Raw genomic sequence first — 13543 nt, forward strand, 5'->3', positions numbered from 1 at the left:
GGATCCAACACTAGATTCATTCAATACGAAACTATTCATGCATCAAACCATAATTGGGTTCATATCATACTATGAACTTTGAGTCAAAACCTATTTCAAACTAGATCTCAATACTTGATCCATGATCCTATCCTATGGCATATGGTACCACAAGATCCTATGTTTCTTTTGTTTTATATTCAAGCTGGGGGAAAGGCCCACCTCCCATGCCTCTTAACAAAAATCTGCCGACAACCTATATACATCACCAATCTGGTGGTTTATTTACATGATATACATGAGGGGATGAACATTTAAAAAAATTATAAAGCAAAATGTAAGGATTCTTATAACTGAAGAAACTTTTGTACAAATGAAATTTCACCATGTCAAAAGAAGGTTGAAGACCATTGCTACCTTCCCAAACTCTTCTTATCCAAGCAATCCAAATACCATTGTTAGTAAACACCTTAATGTAGGGATATTATTCAGGACCTCAATTTTAGGTTGTAAAAGATCAATTGGCTACCGAAAGATGTCAGCTCTGATGAAATTACCACCCTGATTTTGACAAGTATAAGCAACCAGAATATCTCACAAAAGAAGCTAATTGGATATCCAAAGTCAGATTATCTGGAGGAAACCATGGTTCAGTAACAACAAAAAATTTACACCAATATGCTACTGCTTGTCGTTCAACAGAATTCCAATCTAGCTTAAGCCAATTCTCTTTACAGGCATACCCAACCTCCTCTTGAATTCTAGAAGTAGACACTTGAAAATTATCATGAGCAACCTGGTTACACCATACCCACAACTTCTACACTACAATATGGAAGGTATACAACCAACATTTTTTAAGCCACTTCAATTTAAATTTAACACAGAACTAATGATGAAACTCATAAGAAATACTCTGATGTAACACATGACGTCTTCCAAACATTTTAACAATATAATTCCAAACAGTAGTCAGAACATGACAACCAACTAATAGATGGTGATTATCTTCCTGAGCTTGCTGACAAAGAAAATAATTATTGGCTAGAGAAATACCGAATTTCTGTAATCTATCCAATGTAGAGCCTCCCTTCACATTCCAAGTACATAGTCCATGCAACTCTAGGCAAATTATGTTTTGTCCAAATAAGATTTTGCCATGGTTCTAACTGATATCTTTCCCTTAAAGTTCCATAACTCTTTGTGCTTAACATCATTGGCTTCCAATCCTTGACACAAGAATATCATATTTGAATCTAAGTTAGGAAGAGCAAATCTTACCCAAGCAGGTAGTAAAGGTTGAACAAAAAAATTATAATGGTACAAACAGATAGCTTCATAAACCAGAAGAGATAAATCATTTTGGTCTAACCCATGTCTCCTACTATCAAGCCAAGTAACAAGTCTATTCAATCCCCACTTATCAGTCCAAAATTTAGCTTTAAAATCATTGCCAAGCTTCCAAGAAATATAATCTTCAACGCTCTTTCATCTACAAACGATCCCTTTCCAAACCCACAAATCCCTTGATAAAGAATAAAACGCCCACAAGCTTTCCAAACCAGGACTTAATGTAATGGTTGGCTCGTTAAGATGTGTTTGATATTAGCATATCCGGTACTGATATGCACAATGAAGATATCGATGATCCTCATGTTGGTTGGTTGTGATCGAGATCACATTAAAGATCCACCTGTCCACATTTGCCATCAACAAGATATCAATGATCCTCATGTTAGTTGTGATCGAGATCATGTTAAAGATCCACCTGTCCCATTTGCCATAACAAGATATCCATAACCCTATCTCAAGAGATTATTTAGGAGAAGATTTTTTTGATAATGTGGAGGAAGTTGGACAAGATAAGAAGTGTATCTTATCTCATCAACAAGTTGATCAATGTATACAAAAATGTGTAAAACACATTGAAATTCTTTAATAAAGAACATTTTACGTAGATGTAGGCACCATTGCCGAACCATGTATATCGTGTGTCTCTCTCTCTCTCTCTTGATTATTCGTTGGGCTTCATATTCATTTATGGTATCAAAGCCAGAATTGTAAACTTATACGATTCGATCATGAAAGCCTCTTCTTCCTCAACCAAGTTCCCATATTCTACAACCTTGAATGTTGTCAATTTCAAGTCATTAAAATTGACACACACCAATTATTTACTCTCGAGGACACAACTATTGGAGTTGATAGAAAGTCAAGACCTCCAGGGATTCAATGGCCATGATTCCGAGGAAATCATATCAACTTTTGGGGGTGTGGATGACCAACACTTTTTTCGAGGATATTCTTGGATTCATTATTGGGCTCGACACAGCCACACAAGTTTGGTCGACACTTGAAGAAACCTTTGCTCTTGACTCTCAAGAGCATGAATGCTATTTACTATAGAAACTTTAGACATTTTGAAAAGGTAGCCTTTCTTTATCAGAGTACATTGCCTCTTTTAAAAATACTTGTGATGAGCTTGCCGCCATCGAAAAACCGGTCGATGACAGGAACAAAGTTTTCTCTCTATTGAACGGTCTTGGACATGAATACAAGGCAATTGTCATATCCATGATAAAGTTGTCGGTTCCAACATATAAGAAGTTAATTTCTTTACTTTAGTCTCATGAGACTTTTAAGACTCTTCAGATGACAGATCAGGATTCCTGTCCTAATCAAAATATGGCTTTTGTAAGCCAATGGCAAGATAAAAATCAAAAAAATAAGAGAGGAGGTTTTCAAAATCGTTTTTCATCCTATGGCCATGGTTTGTCTCAAACGAAAAATCAATCTTCGTGCCAAATGAATCAACAATTCCAGAACAATCAAAACCACCAAAACAAGCAAGGAAATCAACTGAAGGATAAGCATATAGTCTGTCAAATTTGTTCAAAACCGAATCACACTGCATTGAAGTGTTATCACAGGTCTAATCAAATGTACCAAGTTGGAGATATTCTCTAAGCTTTGATGGCCATGACAGTTTTAGATAATCAAGATCATGCTTGGTTCTATGACACGGGTGCAAGTTCTTAAGTTACCGCCGATCTAGGTAGCTTCATAAGTTCAATCCTTACTTTGATCGTGAGAAAATTGTGGTGGAAAATAGAGAAAAACTCCCAATTACCCATGTTGATTCAGTTGATCTTAAGTTTGGTCAGGAAAAACTTAGACTCGATAATGTTCTAGTTGTTCCTGACATGAAGAAAATTCTAATTTTTATTAGTCAATTAATACATGATCAACCTTTGTTTTTTGAGTTCTATAATGATCGATTTCTTATAAAGGATAAGGTGACCAAGAGACAGATAACTTTGGGACTTAAAAGTGGCAACCTATACATCCTAGAACTGACTACCAAAGAGGCATTTTTCTCGAATAGACAGCGCAACGTGAGCAAAGACGAATGGCATCGTCGATTGGGATACCCATGTATGGAGATAGTTGATTTTTTGCAAAATAAAAGGTCGATTTCTATTCATGCACATAAAAATAAAGCAATTTGTGAGAGTTGCGTCATGGCCAAGTCTAGTCGACTTCCGTTTACCAAATCTGAAGAATCTTCTAATAAACCTTTTGAGAAGATACATTATGATATTTGGGCGCCCACACCCGAGGTTTCTCACCAAGGTTTCAAGTATTATGTCATTATGGTCGATGACTTCTCTAGATATGTTTGGTTATACTCGTTGAAATTAAAATATGATTTTATTAATAGATTCTATGAGTTTCATAAATTGGTTTCGAACAGATTTAATGCAACATTTAAAATTTTCAATTTGATGGTGACAGAGAATTGATGGAACACAAATTTCAACAATACTTAAGAGAAAATGAAATCCACCATAATGTTTCCTGTCCTCACACGCTCGAGAAAAATTGACGAGCGAAAAGGAAACATTGTAGTATTGTTGAACTAAGTCTTGCCATAATGTTTCATGCTTCCTTGCCTACAAAGTTTTGGGTTGAAGCTTTTCTCACAACCGTTTGGTTACTTAATCGCTTACCTAGCTCCACATTAAAAATGACATCTCCATATGAGAGGTTATTTCACAAACAGCCTGAGTATGAATATCTTTGTGTTTTTGGTACTCATTTTTCACATTTGCGTGATTATGCCAAAAATAAATTTTCTTCGCAACCTCTACCATGTGTGTTTTTAGGCTATAGCGATAACTATAAAGAATATCACTGCCTCCATACTGACACTAGTCGAATTTACATCAATCAACATGTCATTTTTGACGAAGGTTGTTTCCTTTCCAAGGCACCCCATCCCATGATATTTATCTTTGGAATCAAGTCAACCAACACCCAACCATTCCTATGGACGATCGAAACCGAAGGACTATCCTTGATTATTCGAAGCACACTACCCCACAACCGCCGCCCATCATGTCTTCAAACCCCATTCTCACGGGCACCTCGGTCCCCACAATCTCTCCTCTACCCACCTCTTCCCATGTTTCCTCTTCTTCTACCACCCCCTACTAATGCCCATCCCATGTTGACTTGCGCCAAATTAAGCTGGTATTATTATCAAGCCCAATCCCAAATACTTTTTAGCCACTCTTGACATTCCTTTTGAACCCAAAACAATCAAAGCAACCCTCTCTCACACTAGTTGGCGTCAGGCTATGCAGGATGAAATGACTACTCTTTCCCATACGAAAACTTGGAAACTTGTTCCTCCGACTTCGAACATGAATATTGTCGGTTGTAAATGGGTTTTTAAGACCAAACTTCATGTTGATGGTTCTCTAGATTGTCTCAAAGCTTGCTTGGTCGCCAAGGGTTTTACACAACTTCCCGATATTGATTTTCTTGAGACCTTTTTCCATGTTATCAAACCCACCACCATTCGTATCGTTCTCTCTGTTGCTTTAACTTTCTCTTGGCCTATTCGTCAGCTTGATATAAAAAATGCCTTCCTTCACGTCTCTCTTGATGAACCCATCTTCATGGCCCAACCTCCGGGTTTTCGTGATCCCTCCAAATCCACCCATGTGTGTAAACTTCACTGTGCTTTATACGAGCTTTGACAATCCTTCCGTACATGGTTTGATTGGTTCAACTCTTTTTTGTTGGGTATGTGTTTCTTTTGCAGTGTGGCTGATTCCGCCATTTTTATATGTCGACATGCCCGCGGATGTATTTTCGTATTATTATATGTTGATGATATCATCATCACTAGAAGCAATCATGCCTTTCTGACTGATGTTATTAAGCAGTTGAGCATAGAATTTGCCATGACTGACCTTGGCGATCTTCACCATTTTCTGAAAGTTCAGGTTCAACGGTTTGATGCAGATCTTTTTCTTGATCAAACTCATTATGCTTATGAGATTCTCGACAGGGCTCAAATAAAGGACTGCCGCCCTATTTCCACTCCTATGGTCGGCTGACCGTCCCCACCGACTTCTTCTCCTCTATACACCAATGTTCGCTATTATCAGAGTTTAGTTGGGAGCCTTTAGTATCTCACTTTTACTCGACCGAACATATCATACAGTGTTAATTATGTTTGTCAGTATATGCATTCTCATTACTGAGTTTCATTTTCAGCTTGTCAAGCATATTCTTTGATATATCAAAGGCACTATCCATTATGGCATTCGCCTTCTGGCTCATAATCCTCTCGTTCTCTATGGATTTTCAAATGCTGACATGGCTGAATGTCCCACCATTCGCCGCTCTACCTCTGAATATTGTGTCTATCTTGGTGATAATTGCATCTTTTGGAGCACAAAGAAGCAACCAACGATCGCCCACTCGAGCACTAAAGCCGAATATCGTTCTTTAGTCTTTGCCACTGTCGAGCTCACTTGGATCACGTTTATACTTCGTGATCTTGGCCTCTACATCTCGCAAGCTCCTACAATTTTCTGTGATAATCTCTCCACCTTGCATGTGACCGTGAATCTAGTGTTTCACAATCGTTTCAAGCATATCGAGATTGATTACCATTTTGTGCGAGAGAAAGTTGCCCTGCGCTAGCTCGTTACTGCCTTCATTCTGTCACATCTTCAGGTTGCTAATATATTCACCAAACCATTGACCAAGGCTGCCTTCCATTCTCTCCTACCCAAACTCAGCATGTGGAGCGCATCACCGCCCAGTTTGAAGGGGCATATTAGCAGATCCGACACCGATATACACATTGAAGATATCAACGATCCTCATGTTGGTTGTGATCGAGATCACATTAAAGATCCACCCGTTCACATTTGCCATCAACAAGATATTGACGATCCTCATGTTAGTTGTGATCGAGATCAACCTATCCACATCTGCCATCAACAAGATATCGATAACCCTATCTCAAGAGATTATTTAGGAGAAGATTTTTCTGATAATGTAGAGGAAGTTGGACAAGATAAGAATATTATCTTATCTCATCAAGTTGATCAATGTATACAAAAACGTGTAAAACAAGCCGAAACTCTAAGGAAAAAAACATTTTACCATGGATGTAGGTACCAATGCCGAACAACGTATATCGTCTCTCTCTTTCTATTATTCGTTGGTCTTCGTATTCGAGTTGTCCTAATCTCTTCATTTTAAATTGGAGTCAAAAGAGAATCATTTTCCTCCTTAGAAACCACACATCCCCTACTTATATTATCAAACATGATACCACAAGAAAAATCCTTGATAGAAGATTACTATAAAATTTACATGCTGCCAATTGAATTTGTGAGAAAGATGTCAATAACTCACCCTCATGGTCAATGCAACAAATAGAGTTAACTTGATGTCTTCTCCGAGCCATGGCATGAAAATAAGATGTCTTTAAATCCCCATTTCTAAGCAAGCCATAAGACCCCTGATTTTTTATTTTCAAAAGGCTTCCTCCTCCCTTAAGGCCTTATTCAGCTCAAATATAAGAATTGGTACTTTTTCCAATGCTTCCACATTACCCAATTCCACAGGATCCTATGCTGATCCTAGCCGTCCAACCAATGCATCTGAACATCAAGGATTACTCCACATTCCAGGTGAGAATGTGGGGCCCATAGGAATGCATTGATTTTGCACATTTCCATAGAAAGCCCCAAATTCTTGTGGCACACGAATGCCCCTTAGGGCCCGTTGAAACTGAATCCTCAAAGAAAGCAAGTCTGCAAGGATTTTGGTTCATTTCATTTGCTTTCAACAAGAATTAGAATACCATGTTTGTTTCATGGTCAGGAAAAGTGGCATGGATAAACTTTCTTAGTGTTTGCAAATGCACCATGGAAAAGTTGGGACTCAACTCCAGTTTTTGTCACAAAGCTACAGTTTATGTAAGTTATAATATTAACTTTTTTTTGAAAGAAATGCAATTTCATTAAAATGTAGGAAGAATTAGGCATTACAATGCTACAACAGGTGATGAGGTAGCATTTGCTGCAACAGGAAAACAGAGTAACAACAACTCTGTTTTTTAGAGCTCCTTACAGGACGCCAGGTTACTGGTGTCGTTTTGATTTCTTAAAGACAATATGTGAAGAACATGTTAAATCCTTATTCAACGATATCTTCAAAATTTTCATGCTTTCCTTTCCTTCTCTGTTCTGACTTGAGGGAATTCAAAGATTCACTCCAATTTTCAAGCAAAGTGATCAACCACCCAAGTCCCCGTAATAACTGTTATCACATTGGTAAGCATGCGTTATATGTACATGTAGCTGGTCAGTCAAAAATAGAACAAATCTTCAAAAGGTGCTTTCAAATTGCAGTTGAAGATTCATGTAAATGGGGAACAAGCTGCTTGGATCTTCGCAGCCATCATAGCCAAAAGAACAACCCCATAAAAGATCCAACAGAAAAATAAAAGTCAGATAGGAACTGATCCGACCACCATGCACCAACTTGTCCAGAAAATTTGTGTTAAACCAGTATCTCACATTACGGGTAACGAACTGCAGTATCAAACCTCATCCCACGCAAAAGGAGAGAGAGAGAGCACCCGATGGGGGTCTTCTCCTTTGCTAATGAGGGCCTTTGAAGGCCTTCTTCGGTCTGCTAGGTAGCAAGAGAAAATAGGGTTGCAAAGGAGAAGAGGCAAAAGAAACGAGAAGAAACATAATGCGTGGATTCGTTTCCCGAAGGGGGGTAAACGGGAAACGAATCTGTGCATTTCAACTCTCTCGTTGAAATGAGATCCTTGAATGAGACAGGATCTCGTTTCTGTCGTTTGTGTAATTCCACGGAAATTACACGTCTTTCTATAACTTTGCACTGAAAACACCTGTTTTCCGTGACAAACAAACAGGCTCTTAGAGTCCAACCAACCTCCATAGAAAGTATTGTCATGGAAAAGGGGGCGAGCCATGAGGGAAAGAGGAGCTTGTGTTTGCATCCCAATGGTGAACTCCGCAAAAATGCACTGGGTTACATGCATTTCCATAAAACCCAAAGGACTCACTTAGAATAGTCATGGAAAATTCTGGGCTAGACATTGCTTTCCATGATATTTATTATGTAGTTCCACATTTTCATTGTGTACTTTTTATAGAAGATATTTTTGTTTTATTTACCGGATTTCATTATTGAATGGGTAAAATCTCTACCAAAACATACCCTGAAATCTTAAGTCAAATATCCATTTTTGTATAGCTTTTTTCAAGGTTAATCCAACCTTCTTCCCTATGCATTTCTTATATCCTCTGGGTATGCCATGTTGCATTCCAAATTATCTAGATGCTTACGTTGGATGAAATGCTCTTAGTAGTTTTGACCCTTGTATAAGCCGGTTGTGGTCATAACAATCACTTCAAAGTAGTGAAAACAACACCCAAAGGGGTTTGGCGTAGTGGGATGGAGCTTAAGCCGTTAGGCTGGTGGTCTAGGTTCAAATCTCATGGGTATCACCCCTTAGATAAGACAAAGTGTGGTGACTCGCTGGGGGCAAGGGATAATCTTACCGGTCTGACAGCGACCGTAAGTCCGGCAGGAAGAGCCAGCGCAGCTAATTCTCTGATCTTGGGGCACATACACAGGCTTCTTCCTTGTAGCAAGTATACAGGAGAGGGCACCCATATACCTCCATTTGACAAGACTTTTGAAAGAAAACAGTTTTATCAACTTTCAATCAACCTCTATGTTAGGGTTGCAAATGCATTGGATAAGAACCAGAAATTGCCAAACAGAAATCCCATTTGAAAATGCAAATAAGAGATCTGAATCGAGTCATAAAGTAAGAAAAATATTAAAAACAAGCCCTCACATGAAAAAAAAGAGAGCAATCAAATTGGATTTGGGATCCCATCTTAAACTATTGATCTGAATCTAAAAATAACATGACGGAAGCATATCTGAGGATCAGATTTGGATCTTCTCATTATTTTAAGGATCCACATCCTGAAAGAATGCATCAATTCGAATCGGACATCCCAATATACCCGATCCATTTGCCCCCTACTCCACATAGATTACTGAACTACGTAGGGCTAAATTTAAGTTGAAAACAGTAGACCCCCAAATGAGAGGGGTGGCATTGGGTTACCAACTATGTCACCCAGGTGCTCACTACATGCGTTTGGTGATGCCCGCTGCTCCTACCAGACAAGCGGAGCCCCCCTTTGGTAGCCTAACATATAAAGTTTAAAAGGCAATAGAAGTTAGAATGAGGTTTTATTGAACCATGGTAACTGGGCCCAATATGGACCCTTAGCTAGCTGGCTGGCCTTGTTCAGTGTTAGAGTGCACCCCATTGATGTAACCATCGTATCTGGGTCACAGCACTGCCGACACCGACGAAAGAAACAACTCACAATACACAAATCCCACACATCAAACATGTGCCTTAAGTTATAAAAGAAATTATTGCTTTTACTTCATTTTATGATCAAGTGTCTTGAAGCAGTTCTCAGAATCTCCAGTAACATTACATTAGTTACAAGAGCTAAAATATTCTCTAGAAGCATAGCCATCGAAGCCCATTCACAGCAATAGCAATAGAACTGCAAAATTTCTATATAACAGTAATTTCTCGTCAACAATAGACCTCTCTCTCTCTCTCTATATATATATATATATATGCTCATTTTCATCATATTCCAGTTAACATTCAAAACCTGGTGCATAAAATCTTGGTAGATGTTTATGCGATCTTGCGTATGCATCTTAGTGATCTTTCACTCCCTCCCGCTGATGCTACCTATCCTTTGTCGCAATCTGGGCAAGCGGCTCCGGCGTTCTCTTGTGCATTCTTTACTTGTTTTGGCTTTTGCTCTTGTTCAGTTCATGGGTTCAACATTTTGTTGATCTTCATGAGTGGTAATGTTGAATTACTTTCGGCTCTCTCTCTCTCTCTGAGTGTGGGTGTTGGGGAAAGCATAGCCATTGTAGCTCATTCATAGCAATAGAACAGATCAATTTCTATGTAACAGTAAGGGTACATTCGGATGCATCTAATGTGATTTGTAATCACGTGAGATTTAGAAAGTGAATTTCATTTGAATAATACCCAAAAGCAACCAAATAAAACTTTTTTGACATGAGTTGGCACAAAACCTTAAAAGTGAGATTCAGAAAATTCACTTTCTCAATTTGAAATCTCACAAGATTTTGATTTTGAAAGTGAATTTCTTTTAAACAGTATTTTTACTTTTCAAAAACACAATCATGATATCTCATGAGATTTTGTGAAGACAGTATTTCAATTTTCAAAATCAGAAAGGCAATGTAACAGTAAATTATCATCACCATCAGACCACTCTCTCTCTATATGCGAGGGGGGAAGCATAGCCATATAGCCACCACATTGATTTTGAACAATGTTAATCAGTATCGATTCATATCGTACCAGCAGAAAATCGAAATATTCCAAGCTTGAATCGGCTATTTTTGATAATATTTTAAAATTAATTTATTAATTTTAACACATGTTACATTGTTCACACGTAATATTTTATTATTATTTTTGGGCGAATACAGAATGATTCACTTGAGTATCAATATCGGCCGATACAGCTTAATCGATGGCCAATCGGTTCAGGGCCAATACCGATACAGACAACATTGATTTTTGACTTTTATGGCACCTTCACCAAGCCATAGAATTGAATGCCAAACTGCAGAAGCCAGCGAACCCCAAATACCGAGGCCTGCCATACTCCCTCTGTCTGTCTCATTGTCCAAAGATGAAACAATCTTCATCCTTTTCATGGCCACAAAAAATTCCCCACATCCATACGCGTACGATAGGCATATCACAACAGGAAATAAACCAAAAAAGATAGCCTCCGTTGACGCCATTACTGTTCCATCTACAGTTTACAACCATGCAATATATGCAACATGGGAGCTATGCTGATACTTCGTTGACCAAAAAGATGTCGACAATAATAAACCATCAGATAAAACCAATGAAAGCAAAAAAAGACAGAAAAAGGAAGACCAAAAGGTTTGATTGATATCTAATATATAATTTTCTATACATCCTAATTCTACAGTCTTGGTTACAGGATTAGCATGATTTCAAGAACAGTAAGCGAATTCAAATACCTACTTTTGATATTCAAAAGCTACACCAGACCCATGAAACATAATTAGTGTTGATGGTGGCGGTGTGATTTGAAATAGGTGTGATTTGAAATATCCCCAAGCAGATGCATTGAGTAATATTACCAACCATTGCCCTCTCTCTCATCCTTTACAAGGTGGTATACCATAAGGTGCAAAGCTGTTAGGCAACTTAGATGGGTAGCACAGATTTGGGTTACCCCACACCACCAAACGCCTCCCCATCCTCTCAAAGAATTCCTGTGGGAAATCCAACACCCCAGATAGGCTGTTCCCGTTCAGATACATGCCACTCACAGAAGGCAACCCTGCTAGCTTCTTAGACAACCCACCTGAGAAACTGTTGTCATTCAAAGCAAGAAACCTTAGTTTCTTTAGCCCTGCAAGTGATTCAGGAATGCTTCCTACACACTTGGAAGCAGAGATATCAAGAGTGACCAAGCTTCCCAGCCTCTCCCAAGGGACATCTAAGCACCCATCAACCCAAGGGTTGCTGCCCACAAGCATCCCTTCGAGAAGACCCATCTCCCCAAAAGATGCTGGCAACGCACCAGAGAGACTGTTGTTCCTCAAATCCAGTATTGTCAGATTCCTCATACCTCCCAGTTGCTGTGGCAGCTTTCCTGAGAGGGAATTGCTGCTCAAATCCAGCTTGAGAAGGGAACCAAGCCCACCAAACGTGGTTGGCACCTCCCCAGATAGCCTGTTCGAGCTCAGGTCCAGTATCAGCAGCTCCTTCAACATCCCCATGGTAGCTGGTATTCCCCCACTCAGCCTGTTTCCTGCAAGAACCAACCTCTTCAGAGCTACCAAAGTACCCAAACTTGTGGGCGCCGCTCCCTCCAAAGCGTTATCAGTCATCACCAACGACTTCAGCTTCTTCAAGCAGCCGAGACTGGCCGGGATCCGGCCAACCAACCATCGATTCCGGCGAAATTCCATCGTTTCAAGAGTCTGTGACAGTGATTCCCAGTTTTTGGTGGGGATGCTTTGTGGGTAATGTGGGGAGCTGAAGCAGTTGAAGAATGAGAGGGATTTGAGGTGCTTGAGTTGGAAGATGTGGGGTGAAATGGTTGCTGTTTCAGTGCATTGGAGTGAGTTGTCATGAATGGGACCAACGTTTATGACAGTAACATACCAGAAGTCTCCAAACAGATCGCAGGAGATGCCTTGGATGGGAGTCCAGCCACACGGGTCAGGGAAGAGATCGCTGCCGTTCCAGGATTTACCAACCAAGGATTGGATCACCAAATACAGAGAATCCTTTTCTCCTCTCTCCATGGGAGACAAGGTATCTGTCTGTGAGGATGCATAAGGAGTAATCGCAAGAAAGACAAAGAGGAAGAAGAATATGAAGTGAAGATGTTGAGATGGTCTGAATGGATATGGGGTGTCGGTTGAGTTTGGTGTTGACATTGAGACCTGAGAGTGGGGAGGAGATAAAATCACAAAAAGATGAAAGCAATGTGCATGAATAGGAAGACCCATTTTATATCCTTTATAAGTGATTATGTATGGGAAAAAGGAAGGAGAGGGACACCCAACAAATATAACCACAATGCTTTCTCCAGAGCATGATTTTTCTGGTTTGAAACTGTGTACACACTGGGGAACCTTTACCTCTCTCTCTCTCTCTCCACATGTAAATTGAGGGCAGGTTAGCATCTTGTTATCACGGTTCACGAGGGACTGCGAACCGACAGGCTACGCCATAATAGTGATGAAGATGGCTGCTAAAATACATCCAAGCAAAATGACAAGTATGTCCATATTTACATCTCTTCACAATCACATTTTATGTAGTACTCATAATATGTATTCAGTGATAATGACAAGTATTTGGTAGGATACATGTCCTTCTTTATTCATTGCAACTTTCATTGATCCAGTTCGAGGTTTCCTTGTTTTTTTATTATGCAAGAGTTTTGGTATGTAGGATTTTTTTTTCTGTTTTTTTCGGGATCGAGAAGGATTTGTTTACTAACACGATATTCAAGGGTGATGATGATGATTATGTATTGATGATGACAGAGACGAGAGAAGTCTGGAT

The 13543-nt window shown here is 39.3% G+C and overlaps 1 protein-coding gene across 1 annotated transcript; it reads right to left on the reverse strand.

The window, feature by feature from the left end:
* Nucleotides 1-11616: 11616 nt before the first annotated feature.
* On the reverse strand, nucleotides 11617-12981 carry LOC149812186 (uncharacterized). The gene has a single exon (XM_089992999.1). The coding sequence runs from the start codon at nucleotides 12979-12981 to the stop codon at nucleotides 11617-11619; it is 1365 nt and encodes a 454-aa protein (XP_089849125.1).
* Nucleotides 12982-13543: the final 562 nt, after the last annotated feature.

The sequence above is a fragment of the Nuphar pumila genome, chromosome 17, assembly GCF_984573655.1.
Source record: "Nuphar pumila chromosome 17, dmNupPumi1.hap1.1, whole genome shotgun sequence".
NCBI classification, from domain to species: domain Eukaryota; kingdom Viridiplantae; phylum Streptophyta; class Magnoliopsida; order Nymphaeales; family Nymphaeaceae; genus Nuphar; species Nuphar pumila.